Source organism: Gobius niger, assembly GCF_951799975.1.
Source record: "Gobius niger genome assembly, chromosome: 19".
Classification (NCBI taxonomy): domain Eukaryota; kingdom Metazoa; phylum Chordata; class Actinopteri; order Gobiiformes; family Gobiidae; genus Gobius; species Gobius niger.
Window position 1 is genome coordinate 24716878 of NC_136870.1, and position 27816 is coordinate 24744693.

A 27816-nucleotide genomic window follows, 5' to 3' on the forward strand; every position below is an offset into this window, starting at 1 on the left:
CATTCCTTCCTTTAGCTTTATGTAGTTTATAGGGCTGGGTGTTGGATTTTTATTTTAGGCATTACTGATATTGGAAAAAAAATGCAAGTATCGAAAGCAGGTGCTGGAAAAATATATCTTTAGATCCAAGTTTTGATGCTGTTGGTCCAGGGACAGTATTACTGGAAGTGACTTGTTTGTTTCAAAAGAAATAAATGAACATTATTGTTCTGTTTTCTGGCTCTAGACGACAAATTTAGTATCAGTATCAGCAAAGTATCGGTAAAGTATCGGTATGTAACAGTAGGGCTGAGATAAAACAACATTATGCAATATATATAATCTACTTTGTTGTGATACGTGTATTGTATCGGACAAAGCCGTGGGAAGATGTTTTAGTCAGGGGGTGCTGAGGGACAAAATTTACCCACTGCTGTTCCCAAACTATCCACCAGGGGGTGCTGCAGCCCCCTCAGCACCCTGGGTTCCCACAGCCTTGGTATCGGAAACTATGCATTGCAATACTTTGTATACTATGAGAGTTTTGTTATATCCAGATTTGGTGAATTTGGTGGATTAAACAAGAGGCAGATTTTTAAAACGTTTTAATCCAGATCAGACTGATTTCTGTTTCATTCATACATTTTGGAAACTCAACTTGTTTTTTCTGCGTTATTAAATTCATCATGCAATATTGCAGTTTATAAAAATTTTAAATCTTCAGTTTGTGCATTGGAAAATATGGTATCGTGATATCAGTATCGTGGTGTGTATCAGATCGTCCCGGCTCTTGTCACTTCCCCCATTTTTGTCCCGTGTTCCCCTGGATGTTTCTTTTACACATCCAGCAGCCCTTGTGTCGAGATTACTGCCAATAATGTAGAAAAAGACAAAGTTTTCTGTTCCAAACGAGGTCAAATCCTTAACATTTAAACGTTTCCTTTGAAAACAATGATTACTTTGTGAATTCTGACGTTGTTTTCCTTTGTCTTCCATGCGGTTTCTGCAGGAGGTAAGTTTTTAAACCTTTAGAGCTTTGATGTTCTGCTCGTCTCTCCCTGATCCTCATGTCTTTGCTGTGACTTCACCCTTTCATGTGTTTGCTTGTTTGGCTTAGAAAAACACTGCTGCCTAATAGTTGTGACAAAGTAACACTGAGCTGCCGATAACTCCTGGAAATGGCTTTAACCTTTAACCCCAGACTCTGCCGTGCAAACGTAGTTGGTTTAAAAGTTTAAAGTGTCTTTAGGTGATTCTGTGCTTTGTTTTTCCAGGAGGGAGAGTGAAAACTTGGAAAAGGCGTTGGTTCATTCTCACAGACAACTGCCTTTACTACTTCGAATACACCACTGTGAGTCCTTAGTTTAGTTTTTCTCATTTATCAAGACTTTGAACCTCTTAACCGAGCACTTTTTGGTTTTACCCAAATCTTCTCGGAGCTCACAGCCTATAGGCCAGTGCAAACGCTCATTTGAAAGCTAAGACCTACAAAACTGATGGTAACTTTTTTGTCGCTTTGTCACTGCGTTTTTGTCACATTTTGTCACTCATGTTTTCGTAGGTTTTTTGGTCACTTTTTTGTTGCTTGAAAGGGGCTGTACGGAAGCTCTCAGTTTTATACTCACTACTGCCACCTCAGGTCATACGTGAAACTGCAGGTTCTATATTAAGCTCGTGCATGACGACACTTCAGACCCGAGGTAACAACTTTCTGAGTGACAGTGCAGGACATTGTTGGAACATGTAGGGGGAGGAAAATATTATATAGAAAGTATTTTTAAACTCCATATAGTCCCTCATTTTCATCACTTTTTTGTGGAGTTTTCCGTTGTGATGGCCAAAAAACTGTGCGCTCGGGAGCTTGTATCGCTCTTCCTGAAGCAGATGCTTCGAAACACTGCGTCTGAGCCTCTTTCAGCAACATCTGGTCACATGACCGTCTCGAAAACTGCTTCATTCTGAGTTGTGTATCGTGTCTCAAAGCGGGTCATCGGCTCAGAGCGTCACTGAGCTGCCTGAGGCGCTAAACCAGTGGTTCTCAACCTTTTTTGGAGTCGCGACCCCTGTTATAGCAGTTAAAGGGGTTCGTGACCCCTGCCCGGGTCTCATCATGAGTAATAGGGACATTAGCCTTTATAATTCTTAAAAAACAAAGAAGAAGAATAAACTGAATAAAATTAAGAACAAATAATGGCACTATGGCACAATAGGACACACATGCTATGATAAAATATTACATTATATGCTAACAAAAATATGTTTTGCAAGATCTGGCGACCACCCCAATTTTGTCTCGCGACCCCAGGTTGAGAACCACTGCGCTAAACTATGGCTGTTTCCTCGTCCATATAGTGATGTAAATCATTAGTCATAGATAAATAAATGTCCTGTATTTCCCCCATTTCCCATTTAACCACGTGCATATTATGCAAAATACATTTTGCATAATATATATTTTCTTATTCTTTACAAAGTCCTGCTTTTGAACAGATACTAAATCAGACATGGAGCTGATCAGGCGAGGGAAACGTAAGGAGAATCTACAGCAAATAGAGCCAAGATGAGCCCTATTGAATGAAGTAAAAAGATCACACATTGATGTCCTGCCTTTGAGCAGCACTGAGGCCCCGCCCACTGGAGCTCCGCCCACAGACCCACGTTAAAGAAATACTCTCATTTATCAGCCTATGATTGTTTTGATCAAACCTCCATTAGGCTGTAATAATAAAACTGAGAAGTCGAGATAATAAAGTTTGTCCAGAAGAGGTCAGTGTTCAGACACACAGCCTCACAGTGTTACAAAGCTTCACTCGCCCATCACTGGTTTTCATCACTTTTTTGACACTTAGTTGAAGAAGCCTTTAGATTTGGGTAAAGCCAAACTGGATAAAATATGCTCTGTTCAGGTGATTGAGTGAGTGAGTGTTTGAGTGACTAAAGTGTGACCCGTCCTCCTCAGGACAAAGAGCCCAGAGGGATCATCCCACTGGAGAACCTGAGCATCAGAGAAGTGGACGACTCCAAGAAACCGGTGAGATCAAAGTGTTGAAGCTGGAGTCGACTCCTCGTTTCTGACTCTCTCGTCCCGTCTCAGAACTGTTTCGAGCTGTTCATCCCGGAGCACAGGGACCAGGTGATCAAAGCCTGTAAGACGGAGGCGGACGGTCGCGTCGTGGAGGGAAACCACACCTTCTACAGAATCTCTGCCCCGACCAGCGACGAGAAGCAGCAGTGGATCAACAGCATCAAGTAAACTCTCTCTTTAGGATCTCTGCTTTTCAACAATCTGACTTCTATTACCACAAGCTACACTGGAACATAGATCTAAGTCTAACTGATAAACCTATAATAAAATACTAACACAAAGAAAGTAGTTTAGAATTGTCAAATGGAGAAAAACAGTTCATAATGTTCTGTAGTATTTAAAATATCCCCAAAGTGAATTGCGACTTCCCACTTCATGTGAAATATATTTAACAACGTTCTGTTCTTTTGTTTGTTCCACTATATTCTTTATTTATTGTATTGATTTTGGGGCTGGAGCTTATAAGCTCTTGCTTCAGCCGACTCCCTTTGAGCAGAATGTTTACTGCTCAAATAAACAAAACTTTAGAAACACCTGGAAGAAATATTGGTAGCACTTTATTGTACACTACCCTTGACACATTAACTACAATGTAATGTGCTCTGTAATAACTTGTACCTACAGGTTATTACACAATGGAATAATGTGTATTATTGGCGTCAGGTTTGATCAACAACTCACCTTCAACGACCACATAAAAAAACTCTCCAAGACCTCGTTCATCCTCACCCTCGTCCACGCCTTTGTCTCCTCGAGGAGTATAATACAAAGACTGCAATACTACACACAGAACAGTACGAGCACATTACTGCAGTTCTATACTCCCTGTCCCAATGAAAAGTGCATATAAATTAAATCTATTATTAGTAGTATTTTGGTGGTACATAACTTATAACATAACTAAGGGTCTTATTACATTAAGTACCTCCAAAGTCAGTGGTGGAAGAAGTACTCAATGTTCTTAAGTAAAGTACAAAAGTATGCATTGTAAATGTACTTAATAAGTAAAAAGTAAAAGTATTTATGAGTCTAATGTGCAGGATTCTTTTAAATCATTTGAATCAAACCAGGGCTAAACAAGTAAACCAGGTCTAAACCCGAACTAGACCAGATCTAAACCAGGTCTAAAGCGGTAAAACAACTTAACCAAGTCTAAACTGGGACTAAACCAGTTCACTTTGAAAATAAACCACTTTTCACCCAATTTGAAAATGTAGAAGTAGAAAGTACAGATACAGGCTCTAAAATGTACTTAAGTAAAAGTACCTACAATTTGTACTTTGTTACTTTCCAGCCACTGTCCAAAGTACTATTACACATTGTTCCATTTTGTATGCACTGCACAGGTACAAGCTTTTACAGAGCACATTACAGTGTACTAGTATTTAGTTGGGTACAATGTATCAAGGTAGTGTAAAGCAGTGGTTCTCAACCCCCCCATTATAACAGGTAAAGGGGTTCGTGACCCCCCGCCCGGGTCACACCGTGAGAAATAGGAACATTACCCTACATAATTCTTTAAAAACAAATGGCTGAAATAAAATGTCAAACTGCGAACAAATAATGGCACTCTGGTAAAATAGCATAACATATCACATGCTACAAAAAAACATTTGATTATATGCTGATGAAAATATCTATATTTTATTCAAATGATCTCACGACCCTCAGGTTGAGAACCACTGGTGTAAAGGATTAGGCGTAGCCAGAATACGTAGGACCTTTTCAGGTTCAAAGATGCGCAAACTGGGTAAAAAGCTCTGAAGTACATTTTGCATAATATCTCCCTTTAAATATTTATATTATACGGTGATCCTGCAGCCTTCATTGTACTATTGCAAAGTTACTGCACTTTCTTTGACTAAACTTATTCACATAAATCTGTGAATCCACCTCAGCTCAGAACTACACAGAGCTGGACTGAACAGGTTTATGCAAAAAAAATCCTTTTCAAAGAGTCTCGTCTACCGGAGCTAAAGCTACATAAGGAAATATTTCTTTGTAACTACAGACAAGAGGAATCCTTTTGTTCTAAATGTTCATGCTCTTCATCCTCAGAGCCGCCATCAGTAAAGACCCGTTTTACGAGATGCTGGCGGCTCGGAAGAAGAAGGTCTCGAAAGCTCTTTAGAGGAAACTCAGACTGGACTGGGCTGGACCTGGAAACACGTGGATTTAAAGCCCGAGGCATCGTGGGATCGTGGACGTCTGAGATGAAAGAGTCTGTGGGGAAATCTAACACTCCAGAACACAAGCCTTACAAACATAGTAATCATAAAAAACTCCATCAGAGAAAAACAAACTCTGACCTCAGAGACAGAAATGACTGAATAAAGACTTTGTTTTTGGTTTTCGGAGGCGCTAAAGTCCTGGAGTTTGTAAAAGTGTTATTTCTATACGTTTTCTATCGTTAAAACTCGTCAAAGCACTGTATAAAGAAGTTCATTTGTTTATTTATCCACTTTTGTTGTAATTTATTTGGAGATTTGTCTCAATAAAAGTTTGAAATATTTGGATCCTTTGGCTACTTTTTATTGAAATAACATTGTTTTGCTGCAGCTCATTTTGGCTCAATATAAACGTATATGTATCTCATTATTATTTTGGATTTTCTGAGGACTTTTTAGTCGCTGGGTTAGTTTTTTAGATGAATGAACCCCTGGGCATAAAACAGCGTACGAATCACCAGAAGCATTAGCGGCTAGTTAGCGACATTAGCCTGTATGTTGTAAACACTGCAGCACTAACAACATTTAGCTCCACCCACTCCCAGTCACTATTTTTTTTTTTCCTAGGATAGGAATGGGCTTTTTCCATAAATTTTACTGTTTTAAGGTTAGGTCTACAGGTAGTTCAGATCATTTTAAAGGAATAGGCCACCGTTTTTACACACTGAGATATGTTCTTACCTTAGCTTTGACGAGTTCTTTAGGACCTGTCTGGTCTGATCTTCACCCGTGCCTTCAGTCACGTAAACACAGCGCAGACGGCGTTAGCATTTAGCCTCTCCCTCTCTCCTCTATAGCTCCAAAACAGGTCAAGATAGAAGCTACCAAGCTCTTCCACGTTTTCACTATTTAAATATGGTTACGTGAAGTGTGACACTACAAAGTATAATTACACAAAATTAAACAATGTGGATTTTCTAAGCGGATAAAAGGGGGAACTATATTGTAAGGCGTAATAATACCAGGAGTAGTTCGAAATCCGCGCAGTAAAGTGAAGATTACTGCGCGGTAAAGTGAAGATTACTGCGCGGATTTCGAACTACTCTGGTAGTTCTGGTACTGGTATTATTATTGTGGTATCGGCCCGATACCGGGTATCGATGCATCCGTACAAATTTCATGTTTTTTTCTCTAATGCTCAATGAATCAGGACAGGAAATAAATATTTAAAAAAAAAGAAGACCTGCCTTGAAGGGGTTAGATGCAAGTTTGCCATTTTATACTCACTACAGCCACCTCAGGTCATACGTGTAACTGCAGCTTCTATATTAAGCTTGTGCATGACGGCACTTCAGACCCGAAGTAACACCTTTCTGAGTGACAGTGCAGGATTTTAGAGGCAGTTGTGGTGAACAGGTCTGAGCTCATTCTACACATTAGGACATGGAGGAACATGTAGGGGGAGAAAATACTTAATTTTAACATTTTTAAACTCCGCATAGTCCCTTTAACCTTTGTTGCTTTCTTTGTAACTTTTTCATTGCGTTTTTTTGTCTCTGTTTAGGCCCAAATTTTCATCGTGTTCCTCTTTCTCGCTCCAGTACACACTATTAGCTCTTCTACTTTGCAAACCGAAGGCGAATCCGAGGTCATGACTTATTTAAAAGCAACAAAAAACACAAAAACACAGCCCATTTTTAAAAAAAGATCTCCACTCCATTTTTAATTTACAAACAAAATCCCACATTGAGACTGTACACTTAACACCCAAGGCCTTCTGGGAAATCTGTAAACCACAAACGCTTTTAAGGCCCGTTCAAGTAAAATAACTTCACTCACACAAACCTCTCCTCACGACGTTTAAAAACCTCCCGAAGCCGAGTCGCAGAAATGTGTCGCGGTCCACAGTTTGAAATGTTAAAGTCGTTACAGTTACTGCATGCGTCCAGGAGCAGGTCCAGGCAAACGTCCAGGTTTAGTCAAAACGTAGCTGTGTTTCGTTTAGTTGAGTTGACTCAGGGAAAACTCCAACTCCCAGAATGCCCGGCGGCGCCTTCACTCAGGAGCTTGATGTCGAGGAACAAAAGCATCACCTGAAACGAGAAGAAAACAAATGTATTTAATGTTTTGGAGCTTTGGAGACGCTTTCCAACTTTGGCCACTAGAGGGAGCCAAATGCAAATGCTCAGATACTTCAGCAGCCTGGTCAAAGTACTTCATTATTTAAGGAAAAGTACAGATACTACTGTTGGTCTGTCATATTATTACTAAACCAAGCAACAAAATATGTAAAAAAACAAACAAAAAACAAATAAATAAATAAAAAATGCAGCCAAAAAGTGACAAAAAAAGCAACAAATTGGGTCTCGTATTACAAAAGTAACAAGTTACAAACATATATTCTTTTTTTCAGTAACTAAGGAATATATCATATTACTTACACAACATACGGAAACATATTAGTCATTACAACTCAAGTAACTCGAGTTACAAAAGCATTTAAAGCAGTACTAAGTAACTCTTGCCACTGCAGGTGTCGTAGCAAGTTGTGATTTTTTTTACTTATTAATTGTCTTGGAGAGTAAATACTACGCTGACAGAAAAGACAAAGGGACAGAGGGATATTGTTCATCCAATTACACAGTGGAGATCATCTTTGTCATTCAAACTTGGCTGTAAATGCTGTTTAAGTGGTGCTAGCCCGCAGTTAGCTTTGCCCGTTAGCCTGTTAGCTTCTTCTTCGTGATACCATTAGTGTGCATTGGTGACTCCGGTCCGATGGCAGTGAAGTTGCAACTGTGGTTTTCTGACCAGAGACACCAGGGGGAGATGAAAGACCCTCCAATCATCCCATTAACACTTGTATTACCCCCACAGGGAAAAGTTACTTAGTGCTGCTTTAAATGTATAAAAATAAAATGCAGCACCAGCTCATGTTGGACACCGGTGCATAAGATCTGTCGTCTGTAGTTAATGTCGTCCAAACTCAAGAGAATGTGGGAAAGCGAAGTAAAAGTAAATCTGACTGCACTTTTGCTCAGTGGCATTACTACTATATTCAGTTTATATTTTGCCAAAAATAGCAACATTTTTGAAACAGTAATATGTAACACAAACATTATTTTTTTAGAGCTGTTATCACTAATATAGAATATATTACAATGTTTAAGTAACTTGCCCAACACTCTCCGTAGTTTTGATCAAAATCACAGATTTTTTTCTAGATTCGGAGATAATGTATGTTTTATGAAACACTCTCCTTTCTAAAGATCTCCGTTTCAAGTCAGTTTTCAATGACAACATTGTTGACATGTTTTGAAACACGCGTGTTCTCGATCTCTATTATGGCGTGTGCGTTTAAACATCCTGGTTCTGGATTGAAGACTTTAACAGGATGTTTCTCAGTCGTCCTTGGAACGATTTGAACCATTTAAAAACTCAGAGAAATGTTAAAATCTCAACAGTTTTGATGTCTATATGTGAAGCCGCTCTGCTTTGTCAAACGCTCCAGAGAGAGAGAGAGAAGTGTTGGGTTTACAGCTGTTAATATAATACAACATCACGCCCCCTCATTCTAAAAAAAAGAGAAAAGAATCGTAATAATATCAAAAATGTCCAGGTCGTGACTTTTTTGGATTGTCATTTATTTCACTTCTGTTCATCACAGAGCTGCCAAAATCACACATAAGGTGTGTTAGAGTGTCTCGTTTCGTAATAAAAAAAACAAAACAAGTCTTTACGTTTCTTGCACTCAAAGAGTTCATTTCCATAAATTGCCGTTTGTTCCCTCGGAAAATTCCCAAACGTTGAAAATTCTCAGAATTTTGCAACTCTTCTCTAGGATTAATTCCCTTCCACTTCTACTTTAGTCAAATCCATTTTGCATTACTTTGCATTATTCGCTCCCTCCACACTCTCTCATGGCAGGACACCAGTGTAGCCACAGCTGCCCTGGCCTAAACTGACAGAAAAGTGGTTGCATATCTGCGCTATCGGCCCCTCACACTCGGGTCAAGTGTCTCCCTGAAAACAACAGCCTGCAGCACATTCTGTATTATCATAACTCTCTTCTTTGTCAACTTTCCCTTTGATGCTTTGATAATTGCTCCTTTTGTAATGTTTTATTTTTAGCAGTTTTCGCTCCGTCCCGCCCGAGGCCGTGACGGTAAAAACGCGGCTCCACTTCCCGCTCGGCTTCGTCAAACAGGTTCGGTGTCTTTTCGACGCATATTTCTCTGATGTTGGACAAAGAGGACGACCTTTCTCTTCCTTTTTGGCGCCTCATCAATCACTTTTGGAAGCGGACACTCCTTTCGACGGTAGACGGACGCGCTTTATTTCCTCGTGTCACAAATGAAAAGGTCAGAAATGCGGCCGAGTTTCGTTGTTTTTGTGGTCGGACGAGGCCGGTTCAGACAAACGGCATAAACAACAGTGCACGCGGGGATGATTTTTCCCCAAACATTTGCTTCCCCCCCAACCCTTTTCTGTGTTTTCCATCTGCACTTGAACTGTTCCTCAGACTGAGAGGACCTGACAGACAAAGGAAGACTGGGCTCCATCACATTATAGCCTCTAAGCCAGGGGTGTCCAAACTTTTTTCACCGGGGGCCGTATATAGACATGTATAAAGCATGGAGGGCCCCAGATCAATGCATTCAAATGTTCAACTGTGTGTATTTAAGAGAGGTTTAAACCAATCCACACACTTTTATTTAGGTTTAGAACCATAATGCCAGCTCAGTCCCACAATAAATGTTCTTTTTTGGAGGTTTTAATTGCGTGGAGTGATTAAAATTCGAGTAAAAAGACAATCTCTGGCAATGTGTGGCAATAAAACAAGAAGGCTGTGGGCCACCAAAAATTGGTATGAGGGCCGCATTTGGCCCTGGGCACTCTGGTAAAATAGCCAACACATGCTACAATAAAAAAGATCTATATTTTATCTAAATGATCTGGCGACCCCCCCCAAATTTGTTTCGCGATCCCCAGGTTGAGAACCACTGAACTAGAGCTTCAGCGGCTATTTGCCCAATTCGACCGTCCTTACCCAGGGGAAGGGGAAGTGACATCACCAACAGCTGTTTTTCTTCTTCTTTAAAGTTATTGGTGGAGTGCAGGCCAAACAAAAGTGCATGTCGCCCCCTAGTGTACAGTGTCCAACAACAACAACATAGTGTCAAAATAAAGACTTTGAAGGAGGAAAAAAAAACAAAATATTCCATCACATTTCCCTTTAGCCTTATTTTATCTCAACAGCTGTTTCATAAAGCTACAGTAGCAAATTAGTCATGCGGCTTCAAGTTTCTACTAAATGAAAGCAAAAGCACAAACTGTCTTCATTTAATCCGTTTACTGAGTTTCCTCTTTAACACTGACATGTGACTGAGCTGTGGTGACGACAACTTGTATTTTTGTCACTTTTATAAAGTTTGTGCAGAATCTTATCCTATATTTTATTATTAAATGTGCTCCTGTCGATCAACAGTGGTTGCGCATGAATCACTCGAGGGTGGGGGCGAGGGGGGTGGCGGTGGGGGTGGGGGGATCGGTGGCACGGTGGCTTATGGGATGGCACATAGGTCCTAATCACCGGTAAGTTAGCACCAGAGGTAGGGCTGGTCCATATCATACCGTGCACGGCAACACCGGTATAGATTTTGGACACCGGTGTAAACTTTCATACCGCGGTAGATGAGATCATGTCAGAACCACACGGAGATGCTGCGCTCAGAGTCACTCAGAGCAGCAGCAGAAACATGACTGTGGAGGATTCAGGGACAGGCCTTAAAGAATCTAATGATATGAATGAAGTTTGCTGCTTTTGTCGCTCATATTCACGAGGAAAGGGCTCAGGATTTGCGTCTTGGATGAACTCCGGAGAGTTGTAGCATCACCGAGCTCGCTAGCTAACTTTCTGGCGCTAACAACAACAAAGACAACCACGTGGCAAACTCGGTTAAAGGCCAAAAATATCCTTCTCATCAGGAGCGCTCACGTAAGTCTCAGGACAAGCTCATATACGCACTCCCCCTCCTTTTTGGCCACATCCCCCTGCCCTAACCAGAGGTCCCTTTGCTAAGAGTAGCTATAATAGTTAGCATTAAGGCATCTTTTCCTAACTCCTTCCTAACTGACAGACCAATTCGGAGGCTTATCAACATGGCGGACGCTGAAGCACATCCGGTTTGGCGTAAGAGCTCTTACCAATCTGCTCATTTCGGAAGGGGCCCATCAACTCTCGATTTTAGCCTACGGTACTTTTAGGAACCTCCAACATAGGGCTGCTCGATTATTTTTGTCATAATTGAAATCACGATTATTCAAACGATTTTTTGTTGCCTTTAAAAAAATCCATCAAAAAGTGACAAAAATCCAGCAAAAAAAGACAAAAATCCATAAAAAAAAGACAAAAATCCATCAAAAAAAAGACAAAAATCCATCAACAAAAAAGACAAAAATCCAGCAAAAAAGACAAAAATCCAACAAAAAAGTGACAAAAATCCAGCAAAAAAAAAGACAAAAATCCATCAAAAAAAAGACAAAAATCCATCAAAAAAAAGAGACAAAAATCCATCAAAAAAAAAGACAAAAATCCATCAAAAAAAAGACAAAAATCCATCAAAAAAAAAGACAAAAATCCATCAAAAAAAAGACAAAAATCCATCAAAAAAGTGACAAAAATCCAGCAAAAAAAGACAAAAATCCATCAAAAAAAAGACAAAAATCCATAAAAAAAAAGACAAAAATCCATCAACAAAAATGACAAAAATCCAGCAAAAAAAGACAAAAATCCAACAAAAAAGTGACAAAAATCCATCAAAAAAATGACAAAAATCCATCAAAAAAATGACAAAAATCCATCAAAAAAATGACAAAAATCCATCAAAAAAATGACAAAAATCCAGCAAAAAAGTGACAAAAATCAAAAAATTAAAAATTAGAAAAAAAAAATGTGAAAAAAAAAGTAAAAAAAAAAAGTAAAAAAAAAATATATATATATAATAGATTTTTTGCGATTATGTTAATTGTGTAATCGTTTACTGTTGTAATCGAAATCGTAATCGAATTTCGATTAATTGCACAGCCCTACTCCAACAGGAGCTGGTCAGCTGACCTCAGTCGCAACAGATCACACAAAGAAGGCGGGGCCAAGGAGTGAAGACATTTAAAGTCCAGTGATCTGTGTTTAATGTTTATCAATATATATAACTGATAATTGATCTGTTACATCATGACAATAAAACGACTTTATTAAATGTTAAAAGTAAGTAAATCGGTGCATCTCTATTTTAAAGCAACGTTTGACAGAAATATATCAGGGCTTCTCTACACCAGTGCAGAAGTGCTGCGTGAAAACAAACACTAAAGTGAGCGGGTCTGGGGATTTCGGGATCGACCACAGTGACGGGGCAGCATTTCTGTAAAACCCACTGTTTGTGTCTGAGTCTGTCCGACGCTGCAGAACCAGAGGAGGAAAATACATGTCTCATAAAGTTCAGTCTTAAACTGTGGGGACGACACAACAATCCCCGAAGAACCTGCGCCACATTCTCGTCGCGGGTGGAGTAAAACGGAAAACAAGTGTACAAAGGTTTATGAATCGATGTCTTCTTGTTACCGGGATTAGTTTTTACAGCTCAAGGCGATACATGAGCTTTACTCGCCTGCAATGATGAGCAACAAACCAGTTTCAAAAGCCTTTAGGGCAAAACCTTCACAGCTATAGAACGACAAACCTCCTTTAAAGAGACTATACAGTTTAAAAATTTTAAAATTAAGTATTTCCTCCCCTTACATGTTCCAGCCATGTCCTAATGTGTAGAATGAGCTCCAACTGCCTCTAAAATCCTGCACTGTCACTCAAAATGTTAATTCAGGTCCGAATGGCCGTCATGCACGAGCTCAATATAGAAGCTGCAGTTACACGTATGACCTGAGGGGGCAGTAGTGAGTAGAAAATGGCTAACTTGTATCTAGCCCCTTTAAGGCGATGTTCCTACTACAGCGCAGTCTTCCCACGGTTCTTCATTCACAAATACTGGCATGTTTGGTATCCACGTCAAGCAAGAGATGACGCTGTAATCCAAATATGGTCATTTCCTTTCTGGGAGACAGCAGCAGCTAAAGACGGGAGAAATGTACACAGGGCACATGTGCAGATGTTCTCAAAAATCTTCACACTTTTGTAACACGAGCCCCACTTTAGTAGCTCCTACAGACTCTGAACCAATGTATGAGGAAAGCACTTCTCTGGCATTGTTGCAATATCACCCCCTGGTGGCCGGGGCGACTCCAAAAGACACTTTCTAAAACAGATTCCAAGGGAGACTTTACATCTCCCAAACACTGCTCAAAAACTCGGCTCCAAAGACTTCAGATTTTTCTAAAAATTGCAATAACCCACGTGAGAACGCTGCACTGTGTTTATACTTTTCACCACACGGGTTGTTGAGTGTAGAATTAAAAAGCATAAAGGGGCTAGACGCAAGGTAGCCATTTTATACTCACTACTGCCACCTCAGGTCTTAAGTGTAACTGCAGCCTCTATATTAAGCTCGTGCATGACGGCACTTCAGACCCAAATTAACACCTTTTTGAGTGACAGTGCAGGATTTTAGAGGCAGTTGTGGTGAACATGAGCTCATTCTAATACATAATAATAATACAAATACATAATTTTGACATTTTTAAACTCCGTACAGTTCCTTTAAGGCAGTATTAAGTAACTTGTTTACCTTAATAAATCCTTTCTTTGTCCCTCTGGGGGGGGAACACAAGTGTTAATGGGATGATTGGAGGGTCTTTCATCTTCCCCTGGTGTCTCTGGCCACAAAACCACAATTGCAACTTCGCTGCCACTGGACCAGAGTCACCAATACACACTAATGGAATCACAAAGAAGAAGCTAACAGGCTAATGGGCAAAGCTAACTGCGGGCTAGCGCCACTTAAACAGTATTTACAGCTAAGTTTGAGTGAAATAAATGATCTCCATTGTGTATTTGAATGTACAATATCCCTCTGTCCCTTTGTCTTTTCTGTCAGCGTAGTATAACCCATAGTTATATCGTATCGTATCGATATCAAGATATACGATATGGCAAATTTTGTCCATATCGTTGAGCCCTATTCTTAACCTCTTAAGCCTTAACCGAGCGCATTTTCTCCAGCTCAGCTTTAACCAAATCTAAAAGCTTCTCGACTGAGGCTTACAGTGCTTAGGCCAGTGTAATGCCTCATTTGAAAGCTAAGACCTATGAAACTAAGCTAAGATTTTTCCTTGCATAGTCAGCACTTTTACCCTTGTTTACATCTCATTTTCACCGATATTTTGACTCTTTCAAGCTAAATTTGGGCAATGCCGACTTAGAGAAAATGTAAAGTGGGGTCAAGAGGTTAATAAAACTCATTGTCCTTAGTTTTCCACTTTTTTGGCACATTTAAGTCAACCTTAAGCCATTTCATTGGCCTTTTAACGATTTTAACATTGTCATTTGTCAGTAACTAGCACTACATAAACAAAGCTCAGCGAAGGCAAATTCACGTCACGTTTATTTGCTGATCTGCTTCAGCTGAATCGTTTCCAAACCCTTTCTGAGAAGCTCCGTTTGAAACGACAACGCCTGAGGCTACAAACTTAAAGTAAACACGAGCGGAATAGTTTAGAGGTGAAACTATAACCACCTGTGACGAAGAGATCGGAGCGGATTAATCTGTGGTTTGCAATAGTTTCCCAGCGGGTGAAAGTCTGCCCCCTTCAGGCCGCTGACAGTAACTCACCCGTGCGTCTCAGAAGAAGTTCTTGATGAGCGGCGTGACCAGTTTGACCCACAGTTTCACGTAACGGTCCGGGCGCTCGAACGTGGAGCTGGAGACCTCGGACGAGCGGCGGTACAGCATCTCCTGCTCCTGTAGGGGGCGCAAGACACACACAGAGGCTTTCACACAACTCGATCTGCACATTTCCGGGGATTTGCAGAGAAATATTGCAGTAAGTTATTCATTTCTGTCAATATTGCCCAGCCCTAACAGTAAGTTATGAATAATACTGAACGGTTGGTTTAACAGGACAAGCCGTAAATCCAGTCATTCATGGCAAAATCCCAAAATAAATAAAACTGATGAATGACTTGTTCTCAAAAGCCCCACGTGAGCAGCTCGGGCGAGAATGTTTTGCCAGCTTGAAGGTCTAGATCAGGGATAGGCAACGTCAGGCCCGAGGGCATAATCCGGCCCTTCAGCACAGAACCTCTGGCCCTCAAGATGATTTTGAGAAACATCATCACACAAATCAGAGAGTACGTTCAACCTCTTAACTCCCACCAACGGATGCCATTTTTTCCAGTTTGGCTTTACCCTAATCAAAAAGCTTCTTGGGAAAAAAGCACCAAAACAGCCACAAAATATGAGAAAAAAAACTAGGACGTAAACGCAACAAAAAAGTGACAAAAGCTCAACCAAAATGTGACAAAAATTCAACAAAAATGTGACAAAAATTTAACAAAAATGTGACAAAAATTCAACCAAAAAGTGACAAAAATTCAACAAAAATATGACAAAAATTTAACAAAAATGTGACAAAAATTCAACCAAAAAATCAACAAAAATGTGACAAAAATTCAACAAAAATGTGACAAAAATTTAACCAAAATGTGACAAAAAAAACAAACGTAAAAAAGGTTACACAACACAGCAACAACGCAAGGAAAAAGATCAGTTTTGTGGGTCTTAGCTTTCAAATGAGGTGTTACACAGACCTATATAATGGCCAAAGAGGACAGAATGTATTCGGTTGAGGCGGGTGGTAAGAGGTTAACATTATTAGAGTTAAATGGGAGAAAAAAAAGGTAGAAATACTGTCAATACACCCGATTAGATCATGTGTTATGTACAACACTGGCATTTGAAGGAAGTGCACTGGAAAAAGAATAATCGTTTTAAAGGAAGAAATGACATAAATCTACTTGAATTAAGAGGTTAAATCTAAGGTTTGAGTAGATTTGGTCTGGTTTTAGAAGTAGTTATTCTCTTAATTCATGTAATTTTGTGTCATTCAAGTGAAAAAACAGAAGTGGGTTTTATTGTTGTTCCGTTGGCGCTATAGTGTTTGCATCTTGGATTAGTTCAAACCGACTCAAATTCAACATAGAAGAACTTTCATTCAAGCAATTTTAAGTCATTTATCTCATCTAAGATGGTCATGTTTCCAGTGTTGTGCTTCACTTTGGGCTAATAATCAGCAGCTTCGGCCCTCGGTCTATCTACAATAAAGAAAATCGGCCTCCGCCAAGAAAACTTGTCTACCCCTGCCCTGGGGGGTTGCCAGATCATGTAAATAATATGTACATATTTTCATTAGCATATATTGTAATATTTTATTGTAACATGTATTTGCTGTTTTACCAGAGTGCCATTATTTGTTCGTAGTTTGATGATTTTTTTTCTTTTTTTTTTTTAACTATTTATTTTCATTTTCTTTTTTCTTCTTAACAATAAACAGAAAAAAACTGAAACAAAGAAGGAGAAAACAGCGGCAAAGCAGATAAATAGTTAAATCAATAGTAAAAAATAAAAATAAATAAATAAATAAATAAAATAAAATAATAAGATCATAAAAGTCTTAATTTGTGTCTGCAGTGTGCAACCTCCTGTATAAGCAGATATTACACACATATAAGTTTCTACACATATGTATACACACATTCCCACTATTTTTTGTTTTATACAACAAAACAAGGGTACGGTATATCTGCATATAGATTATCATTATTTCAAGGTTTAAGTTTAGCACCCTATTCATTTAGATTAGTTTTACATGAAACTCCAGTTGATTTCATGATTTTTACTTTATTTTTTATTTTACTTTATTTCTTTATTTTATATATTAATTAGTAGTAGTTAATAGTCTAAGAGTCAAGCATAATTATTTTTTATTAATTTTTTAATTTTTTTTTAATGAATTTAATTTTAGCCATTTGCCTTTTTCCTTTGTTTTTTAAGAATTATGTCGGCTAATGTTCCTATTTCTCATGGTCACGGACCCCTTTAACTGTAATAATGGGGGTCGCGGCTCCAAAAGGTCGAGAACCACTGGTCTAGGGCACAGGTTTCTGAGTATGTAAAAAAAAAAAAATAGTAAGTCTCTGGCCCAATCCTGTGCAGAGTTATGATTATTTTTTATGAAATAACCAGAATGCTCACTCCAGCCACTAGGGGGCAGCTTGAATTCAAAAAGAGAGAGAATTCCACATGTGTCCAGCAGAGGGCACTGATTTAATAAGAGATCAGGATATGAACAGCATATTATAGGCACGTGGTAAATGGTCAGTCTGCCCCAGGGCGTGGAGCCAGGCTGATGGTCAGAAACACCTGCTGGAGGATTAACTTCCGCCTAAACGGAGCACATTTCCTCCAGTTTGGCTTTACCCAAATCTAAATGCTTCTTGAACAAAGTGTCATAATAGCGACAAAAATGAGACGAAAACGAAGATGAAAATGCAATAAAAGATTGACAAAAACATGACGACAAAGTGATGAAAAAGTGACAAAACTGTGTGAGGGAAAAGATCTGTTCAGATGAGTTTTGTAGGTCTTAGCTTTCAAATGAGTTGTTACTCTGGCCAGGGCTGGACTTGCAGAAAAAAAATCGACCCCGGGACTTTTGGGTGAAGACCGGCCCTCTATAAAATCAGTCATACCATAGATGCTGATCTATGTTCTTCCCAGTGAGAGGATTGATCTCACAGACCCGTGGTTATGAGCCCCGCGCTCGACCTGTGGAGCTAAACCTCACGTAGATGAATGAGGAGGACATGGACCTCGTCTCCCGTGATCGTTTCTGAGCTCACCTCCAGCAGCTGCGTCTGGAGCTCCTCGTTGTCCGTGACGATGGCGATCTGCGCCTCCAGGTCTCTGTGAACGGAGCGGTAGCCGAAGTTTGGAGAGCCAATCAGAGTGAGGCAGGGGCGGGGCTGTCCGCTCAGGTAATACCACAGGCCTGAACACACACAGCACATGGACATGTTAGTGATAAAGACATGAAAACATCACCACCACAGCAGAGTGATCCAAATATTCTTACACGAATAATTTCCTTTTACCTAAAGCAGGGGTGCCCAAACTTTTTGTCTCTGAGGCCAAAATGAAAAAGTACTTGTGAGTCATTGGCCATACACGGCGATGTCAAGTGTGAAACACTTATAACTGCAAATAATAAGTTACTTTATTTTCTTTTTCGGTAGCCTATACATTTGCATTTGATTCTATCTATGCAAATACCATGCAACATTAATATAAATGTTAACTCAAAAGCCTAGTTTTAGTAGAACAAAATCAACTATTGCAGCAATATAGTGCAAAATGTAAACAACACCTGTATCTACAGTGACTTTAAATCATTCATTTGTTAACTCAAAGAAAATGTGATTTTAGATCATTTTGAAAATGTCAGTTCAGCATAAATTATTTTATAAGTACATTTTTAACATGTACATGTCAACAACCTTTGCAATAAAGGTTAGAAAACTGGGAAAGTTGACGCTAAAACGCTCTGTGATAAACACTAAGACACCACCAGTGATTCCTTCATTTTGCTAAAGGAGTGAAACAGCGCCCCCAATTTGACGCTCGTGGCCAAAGAGGGTACTGCATCCATATTTACCATTGAGAATGAATGAGAAGAGAGATAGTATTAATCATACACAAGCAAAAGCCCCACTTTGGGCACCCCTGACCTAAAGAGTTAATTGTCCACCTGTTTAAAAATCACAAACCATTTCACACATGGCTGTAATGTGTTGTTTATATCCTGATCTCTTATTATGTCAGTGCCCTCTGCTGGACACGTGTGGAATTCTTTCCTTTTTTTTTTATATATATATCTCTTCTTAACCCCCACCTGAACCAAGATCGGCATTGCCCAAATCTAAACGCTTCTTGTGTGTGACAAAGTGCCAAAAGAGCGACATAAACACAATGTTAAAAAGTGACAAAAACACAACAAAAATGTGACAAAGAAGTGACAGAAACATGAAGACAAAAAAAAACGCTTATAAAATGTGACAACCTGGGGCGACAAAAAAAAGTTTGGATCAGTTATGTATGTCTTAGCTTTCAAATAAGCTTTTAACAGTTATACAATTAGGGTAATGCAGAGAAAATGCACTTGTAAAGTTTGTTAATTTGATTTTTTTTGGGCTGCAAGGTTGTTATTGGCAACAACATTTTTGGAGTAATAATAATAATAATGCATTGGTTTTATATAGCGCTTTTCTGGACACTCAAAGACACTTTACATTGCACTATTCATTCACTCCATACTCGGTGGTGGTAAGCTACTATTGTAGCCACAGCTGCCCTGGGGTAGACTGACGGAAGTGAGGCAACCAGTCTGCGCCATCACACACTCCATTCACTCAGGCTTCCTGGTGTTTCCCAAACGGTCTCCCATCCAAGTCCTGCCAGGCCCTTCCCTGCTTAGCTTCCAAGGTCTGACAGGATTGGGCAGAGCTAAGGCGGTTTGGCCACAAATCCACTATTGTACATGTTTTTAGTGGTAAAAAAAAAACAGACTACGCTGAAACGGGGAGAACATGCAAACTCCACACTGAAAGGCCCCGTCCAGGTGGGAAAGAAATCTACTTGTTCATTTCCTGGAGTCAGTAATTCATACATTACACTAGAATTTGACCTCACAAACATTACACTAGAATTTAACCAAAAAAAACCAAACCCCCTTTCTGCCGAGAAACCCCCCTCCGCAACATCACAACCCGGTCAAATCTGCGAAGCTCGGCGTCTGTGACCACACGTACGCAGCGTCTGACCCGAGAGAGCCAGAAATCCCCAAAGTGGGTCCAGAAGTGCGAAGGTCTCCGTGCCCCGGAGCGCAGCACGAATGAGTCACGCCGCGTGTTTCCGCCACCGCAGAGGTTCACAGAGAAACGTAATAATAGACTTTTACAGGAAGAGCTCGACATTTAATACGCGCTAATCACAAGGTGCGGACGGCGCGGTTTTGGAGCGTAACATGCGAAGTGAAGGACGGCGAAGTTCTAGGTCACTGGGGCAGGATTTGGTAACAGAGAAATGATGGTGTGACTGTCAGATAAAGAGGAAAGTCTGGGAGGCAAACAGTTCAAATCGCAATATTTTGAGGATTTTCTCCATAAAGAAGCAATTTTCCACATTGTTGCCTTTTTAAAGAACAAAAATAAATCATTTCGCTTTGTATTATCAACCCAACTGCACGACATGAGAAAAAAATTGCAATACAGTATCGACTAACCATCTTGAATACTGCGATATATTTATACAACTATTTCAACAGTTTGCTCCATTAGAGGGATATTTCAGGATTTTTGACATAGGGCCTCATTTCCTTGTTATCCACAGAGCACCTGAGGCAAATCACTTATAACACCAGACTAACCATATAAATGTCTGTGTCCAGAGAATAGTTTTAACCATTTTGCATTTAAAAGACCTTATATTTGAGCAGCATCAGCTTCGTGGTTGTATAAGCTACGCAGCGGCGGAGTGATCTGCTAGAAAATAGTCCCTCAAAATGCGATCATTCATGTGATGCAAGGTCAGTTATATTCCAAACATTATTCTATCGACACAGACATTTATATGGTTAGTCTGGTGTTATAAGTGATTTGCCTCAGGTGCTCTGTGGAGCGGGTCACACTGTTTTTAATGCAGGCTAGCTGATACCATAGACATGCACTAGCCTTGCATTAGCCTAGCGCCACAAAACTCTTCAAATATAAGAACTGCATGAATTACAAAAAAATATCTCCAGAAATCAGCAACACTCTGGATAATTAGGAAATGAAGCCCTATGTCAAAAATCCTGAAATATCCCTTGAAGACGAGACACTACAGCTGAATAAGGAAATGTAGAGATATCTATTTGAAACTTTGGCTGAACAACAAAATGTAACAAAACGTAACAAAATAAATTTTTATTGTGTGTTAAAACAAGACTTTAAATATGACTGAATTGGAAGCACAACAAGACTAATATAATTTTTGCCCATTTTTAAGTCCAATTCACATGTTTTTGGTTAGGGATGCCCCGAATATTAAAGCAGAACAGAGTAATTCATGCCCCTAGAGGCCATAAGCGCCACTGCAGGTGTCGTAGCATGTTGTGTTTTGTTACTCATTAAGAGAGAGTAAAGACTACGCCGACAGAAAAGGGATATTGTACATCCAATTACACAATGGAGATCATTTTTTCACTCAAACGTGGCTGTAAATACTGTTTAAGTGACACTAGCCCACAGTTAGCTTCTTCTTTGTGATTCTATAAGTGTGTATTGGGCCTCCGGGTCGGAACAGGGAAAGTTGCAAGGGTGGTTTTCTGGCAAGAGACACCAGGGGGAGATGAAAGACCCCCCAATCATCCCTTTAACACTGGTATTACCCCCAGAGGGACTATGAAATGGAAATGCTCAAACCTTTGGCGTGAAAGGTCCACTTGTCGCGGCTGTACTCGTGCAGGTGGACGCGCTCCTCCTGCCCGAGCCGCAGCACCTTGTCGTAGAACTGCTTGGCGATGTGGATGTAGGCCGCCGGGATCGCGCCGGCCACGCCTTTGGCCCCGAAGAAGCCGTTGACCTCGGGGGACGCGGTGAGGATGCGGTACCGCGCCCCGGCCCCGAGCACCAGCTGCATGTAGGCGCGCGTGAGGTTGAAGTATCCCGAGGTGAGGAAGACCGTGGAGTCGGGGCCCGCGTCCGTCAGCAGCCTCTGGGGGGCGACAGAGAGACAGGCCGACTTCAACACATCTACACTTATAGTAAAAGATGCTTTCTATTGTTACTTAAAGAGACTAGATGCAAGTTGGTCATTTTATGCTCACTACTGCCACCTCAGGTCATACGTGTAACTGCAGTCTCTATATTAAGCTCATGCATGACGGCACTTCAGACCCGAATTAACACCTTTTTGACAGTGCAGGATTTTAGAGGCAGTTGTGGTGAACAGGTCTGAGCTCATGCTACACATTAGGGCATGGCTGAACATGTAGGGGGAGGAAACTTAATTTTAATTTTACTTAATTTTAACATTTTTAAACTCTGTATAGCAGAGGTGGGAGCAAGTCACTGAATGCAAGTCTCAAGTCAAGTCCAAGTCAATCGGTCATGGGGTCACGTCAAGTCATCTCAAGTCACAAACGTCAGAGTTGAGCCTAATTCTTCTTTTCAAAATGTGTTTAATCTATTACCACCCGCCTAAACCAAATGCATGCTGTCCTCTTTGGCTATAGGCCTAGAGAATAGACTTCAAAACAGCTCTGCTTGTTACAAGTCTTTTCATGGTTTAGCACCAAAGTACATCTCTGACATGTTACAGCCGTATGAACCATCTCGGGCCCTGAGAACTTCAGGGAGGGGCCTCCTGGTGGTTCCAAGAGTCAGGACTAAACACGGTGAGGCTAAAGCTAAAATCGGGAACAGTCTTCATGAAGGCCTCAACTCTGACAATGTTCAAATCCAGGCTGAAAACAGTTCTTTTTACCCGAGCATATAACTGAAAGTATTTTATCTGCACTTTTGCCTTTTACTATAATTGATTAATTTTATGTTGATGTTTTTATTGATTCTATTTCCTTTCTTGTATTTATGCAACTGTGAAGCACTTTGAATTGCCTTGTGTATGAATTGTGCTCTAAAAATAAACTTGCCTTGCCTGTGTTAGAGACCCGCAAAACGTATCTGTTTCCTCGCGTTGTTGCTGTGTTGTGTCACCTTTTATGTTTTTCTTTTTTCTCAAATTTTTTTTTTAATTTTTGGTCACTTACTGGTTGACTTTCTGTCACATCTTTGCTGAATTTTTGTCACTTTTTGGTTGAGTTTTTGTCAAATTTTTGTTGAATTTTTCCTCACATTTTTAAAAATGTTTAGTCACTTGTTGGTTGACTTTTTGTCACATTTTTGTCATTTCCTTGTGGCTGTTTTGGTGCTTTTTTCCCAAGAAGCTTTTTGATTGGGGTAACGCCAAACTGGAGAAAATGTGATCCGTTCAGGTGGGAGTTAAGAGGTTAATCTATTTAAAAATATCAAAAATGTAGGCTAAAATAAAACCTTTTTTTGGAAGTCTAATTAATATTCAAATCGCTCCAAAATTTAAAATATATATACTTTAAATGCTCCAGTCCATGTATAAAGCTTACTGCATTTTAAGGAAGGGGGGCCTGGGGGGCATACTTGAAAAAATGGAAACAGAGTCTTTTAAACATGAGCTGCTTTTCCCTGCAGTCTGAAAGATAAATATAAAAAAAGACTTTCATTTTTGTTAGTTTCTGGCAGTTTTTTGTCAGTGTCCCCTGTAATGCCTCAGCCCCTGTATACTCGGATTCGCCCCTGCTCAAAGTAGATTCCGCACAGTCTTCAGTCCCGCTCTAAATGCTGTAAACTCTGTGTGAATGCCCTAAACACAGAAAAGCCCCAAGATTTCTGTTATTAATCCAGCTCTTACACATCTGGAGGCTCCTGTCTGCGCTAAAGCTTCAGTCCATTGTTTCAAACGTCTCCCTGTCCTTAATAAATGTGTAAGTTGTCCAAGTTTTAATTCATCCAAAGAAACACGTCACATTTCCTCCCGCCTTTTCCCACTATATTGATTAAACGCCTGTGTCGGGAAACCAAAAAAAGCATGTGGCTAATTACCATATGTAAACATAGATGATAGATAAAAACTATAATGATGATAACTATAAGTCACAGCGAGTCATTGAGAGTCACTGTCCTCAAGTCCAAGTTAAAGGGATGTCAAAAATCCTGAAATATCCCTTTAAGTCTCAAGTCACAAACAGCAAGTCCCAAGTCAAGTTTTTTTGGAGCTTTGGTCAAGTAAGTCTCAAGTCCCGACTCGAGTCTTCCACCTCTGCTGTATAGTCCCTTTACCTGTCATTTTTTATTTATTTTTTTCCCCCTATTGGTTGATTTGGTCGGTACAGTTCACGTGAATGACCACCATGGGCTAATTTGCATCCATTGTCCCGCACTCGCTCTGGGTCTGGTCTGTCCTGCATTCACGGGTCCCGGCACTCACAGACGCCGACCCATGGGACAAGTGTCAAAATAATAACGGGAAGCCTCAGCTCTGATATTTCCCGCCAGTGTTTACTTTCCAGGACAGTCTCCACTTCTGACGGTCTTTGTCTTGTATGTATTACAAACAAAATATTAATTAAAGATACGGATGTGACTACGGTTCAGCGACTCTTCCATCATATCCTACTGCGCTGTGTGCTCAGAGCAAATAATGAGTTAAATCTAATTAAAGCAGGAGCCTCAGTGTGACCGTCTCACCCGTGTGACCAGTTCGTCCAGACTGATTCCCAGAGGCTTCATCTGCACCAGAGGGAACACCCACGTGTCCTCCTGCTCCCCGTCCTCCTCCTCCTCCTCCCGGTCCTCCCCGTCCTCCTGCAGCTGCTGCCGGAGCTGCGCCGCGTACATCACCTCCATGATCCTGCTGCGCGCCGCTGTCGAGAAGTCCTGCCTGTTTCCTGCGCGAGAAAACACAGGAAAACAGTTCAGTCCAAAACACACATTCAATTAGAAGGAACATCCAGGAAGGACGGTTTCGTGCAGCAGTTTCCAAACGCTCAGGGCGTGACCCCGAGAAGACTTTTCCCAGGGTCAAAACATTTAAACGGCGGGTGTTTCGCTTTTGGAAGGTAATTTCAGACACATCGGGAATCGAACAGGTGAGACGTACCGTAAATTCTCTAATACTGGCCTGTATTCCATTACCGGGTCTCTAACAGAGGCCGGGTCTCTGACAGAGGCCGGGTCTCTGACAGAGGCCGGGTCTCTAACAGAGGTTGGGTCTCGAACAGGGGCCGGGTCTCTAATAGAGGCCGGGTCTCCGACAGAGGCCGGGTCTCTAACAGAGGCCGGGTTCGCAGCTAGCGGAGGCAAATTAAAGCCGGTCTCTAAAACAGGCCGGGGCTTTTGTCTCATACTCGTGTAAATAAAAAACAGGAAGTAAACAAACGGGAACCCGGGCCGAGGGGGACGCTGCGGAGGAGCTGATCCGAGCGTAACTTTGACACAGATTTAAACACTTTTCAAACCTCCTGTGACGATATTTGGAAACAGGGCAACAAATGTTGTGTGACCCTCCAGGGTTTTAATAAAGTCTCCATCGCGTCTTCAAAGCACGTCCAGCTGCTCCGTGTGCAGGTCAGTCCCACGCCTCAAAATAACTCCTCCCATCAGCGCGAGCGTCTCGTCTTCTCTCGGGTCAGTCTCATGATCGATCACAAACACAAACGCTCCGTCTAAACTCGCCTTTTACACAAGATAACAACAAATAATCCGGTCCGCAGTAAAAACGAAACAGAAACCTGCAGTGACATTGACGTCAAAGCTCCGCTAACAGCAACGAAACAATTCCTGTTGTCCCGACAAAATAAAAGGCGTCAATGTTCCAGCCGCTGGGAGAGGGTTTGTAATGTTAATTAATGAATTAACCTAATATTTTAGGTGCAAATGGACACAAATCCCGTTTTTCTTCATTTTCCTGGTCGTCCGTTTTGCTCAAATAGAAATAAAGGCCTGTCTCTAATTGTGGCCTGGTTCCAATAAAGGCCTGGTCCGAGATGCCCTTGAGTAAATAAAGTCCCCGGCCTGTATTAGAGCATTTACGGTAAACACATTAGTGCTTAAAAGAGAAGCCTTTTGGATGCAAACCCTGGAAACTCCAGCTCCAAAGGGACTAAATGAAGAATCTGATTTGAGACCATTTGATTTGATTTGAAATGAAAGTCTGTGACCTCTGCTGCTCCTGACGTGGGACAAATGTTCACATCACTGCTTCAGAGTACTGTGTGTCGGCTAACTATGCTGCTCACAATTCTATGGTGTTGGTGGGAATATGGCAACTTCACACCTTTGTAAATAGTGTATATACAGAACACTGTGGATACGAGCCATCGCGATGTCGTCACATCCGGGGCCGTGGTCGGTATTTTATGTTTTAAACAAATTATAAGAATCCTATGATCGGCAAAAACAATGTTCATAAACAGGGCATTGCTTCTCCTGCTGTAACAGATCTATCATTTTATAAAACCGAGTTAGAGGCCTGGATGCATCAGCTGTTGGCGACCATTCACCAAAACATCCAGCGAAGATAGAGGAAGTAAAAAGGAATCGTGTTAAAGGGATATTTCAGGATTTTTTACATAAGGCCTCATTTCCTAGTTATCCAGAGTGTTGTTGATTTCTGGAGATATTTTTTTTGTAATTCATGCAGTTCTTATATTTGAAGAGTTTCGTGGTGCTAGGCTTGTGCAAGGCTAGCGCATGTCTATGGTATCAGCTAGCCTGCATTAAAAACAGTGTGACCCGCTCCACAGAGCACCTGAGGCAAATCACTTATAACATCAGACTAACCATATAAATGTCTGTGTCCATAGAATCATGTTTGGAATACAACTGACCTTCCATCATATGAATGATCGCATTTTGAGGGACTATTTTCTAGCAGATCACTCCGCCGCTGCGTAGCTTATACAACCACGAAGCTGATGCTGCTCAAATACAAGGTATTGTAAATCCAAAATGGTTAAAAATATTCTATGGACACAGACATTTATATGGTTAGTCTGGTGTTATAAGTGATTTGCCTCAGGTGCACTGTGGAGCGGGTCACACTGTTTTTAATGCAGGCTAGCTAGCTAGAAACTGCAGTTACACACATGACCTGAGGTGGCAGTAGTGAGTGTAAAATGGCCAACTTGCATCTCGACCCTTTAACCCCTTAACTCCCACCTGAACCGAGCACATTTTCTCCAGTTTGGCTTTACCCCAGTCCAAAAGCTTCTGGAAAAAAGTTGTGAAAATAGCAACAAAACTGAGACAAAAACAATGATGGAAATGTGACAAAAAAGTAAGAAAACATTGACAAAAAAGTGATGAAAAATTGATGAAAAAGTAGCAAAAATGTCACAAAAATGTCACAAAAAATGGACGAAAAAATGACAAAAATGTGATAAAAATTTGACAAAAAAATGACAAAAATATGACAAAAAATGACAAAAATTTGACAAAAAAACCCCAAAAAATTGATAAAAAACTGACGAAAAAATGACAAAAATTTGACAAAAAAATGACAAAAATTTGACAAAAAATGACAAAAAATGTGATAAAAAAAATTGACGAAAAAATGACAAAAAAGTCACAAAAAACTTACAAAAATGAGTTGAATACCCAACAAAAAAATGATGGGAAAAAAATCTGCTGACGTGAGGAAAAAGATCCTCTCGGTTCAGGCGGGAGTTAAGAGGTTAAATCACTAAATGATTCCCAATGATTCCAAAACAATAAATGGTAAGTCTCCATCTCTTATCTGAATATCAGCAAAAGTCTGAACATAAAACACCAGCTCTCAGTGACGGAGCTTTTACCAACACATAAACGGGAAGTCTCTTATATTATCCTTTAATCTGAATGATATCGGCCGATAGTAGATATTGTAAAATACTCGTTATATCGGTCGGCCTCTACTTTGTTGCTTTTAAAATGCAATATCAAATAAAAGATTCTTCCTCACTCGT

The 27816-nt window shown here is 40.4% G+C and overlaps 2 protein-coding genes and 1 long non-coding RNA gene across 4 annotated transcripts in view; 1 reads left to right on the forward strand and 2 right to left on the reverse strand.

Annotated features, from left to right (window-relative positions):
* Positions 1-5232, forward strand: part of LOC306978663 (cytohesin-1-like) — a 42111-nt gene extending 36879 nt beyond the window's left edge. For both annotated transcript variants that reach the window (XM_079577319.1, XM_079577320.1), the window contains exons 9-12: positions 1254-1330; positions 2939-3010; positions 3074-3228; positions 5123-5232. In XM_079577319.1, the coding sequence (XP_079433445.1) occupies positions 1254-1330; positions 2939-3010; positions 3074-3228; positions 5123-5195 (377 nt within the window). In that variant the 3' untranslated portion in view covers positions 5196-5232. The remainder of the gene's footprint in view (positions 1-1253; positions 1331-2938; positions 3011-3073; positions 3229-5122) is intronic.
* Positions 1-27816, reverse strand: part of LOC306978672 — a 247139-nt gene that overhangs the window by 174764 nt on the left and 44559 nt on the right. The window lies entirely within an intron of this gene.
* pgs1 (phosphatidylglycerophosphate synthase 1) overlaps positions 14993-27816 on the reverse strand; it is a 46515-nt gene continuing 33691 nt past the window's right edge. Inside the window, exons 7-10 of the mRNA XM_079577194.1 lie at positions 24560-24759; positions 21701-21992; positions 18083-18231; positions 14993-15143 (exon numbers count right to left, since the gene is read on the reverse strand). Of these exons, the coding sequence (XP_079433320.1) occupies positions 15024-15143; positions 18083-18231; positions 21701-21992; positions 24560-24759 (761 nt within the window). The 3' untranslated portion in view covers positions 14993-15023. The remainder of the gene's footprint in view (positions 15144-18082; positions 18232-21700; positions 21993-24559; positions 24760-27816) is intronic.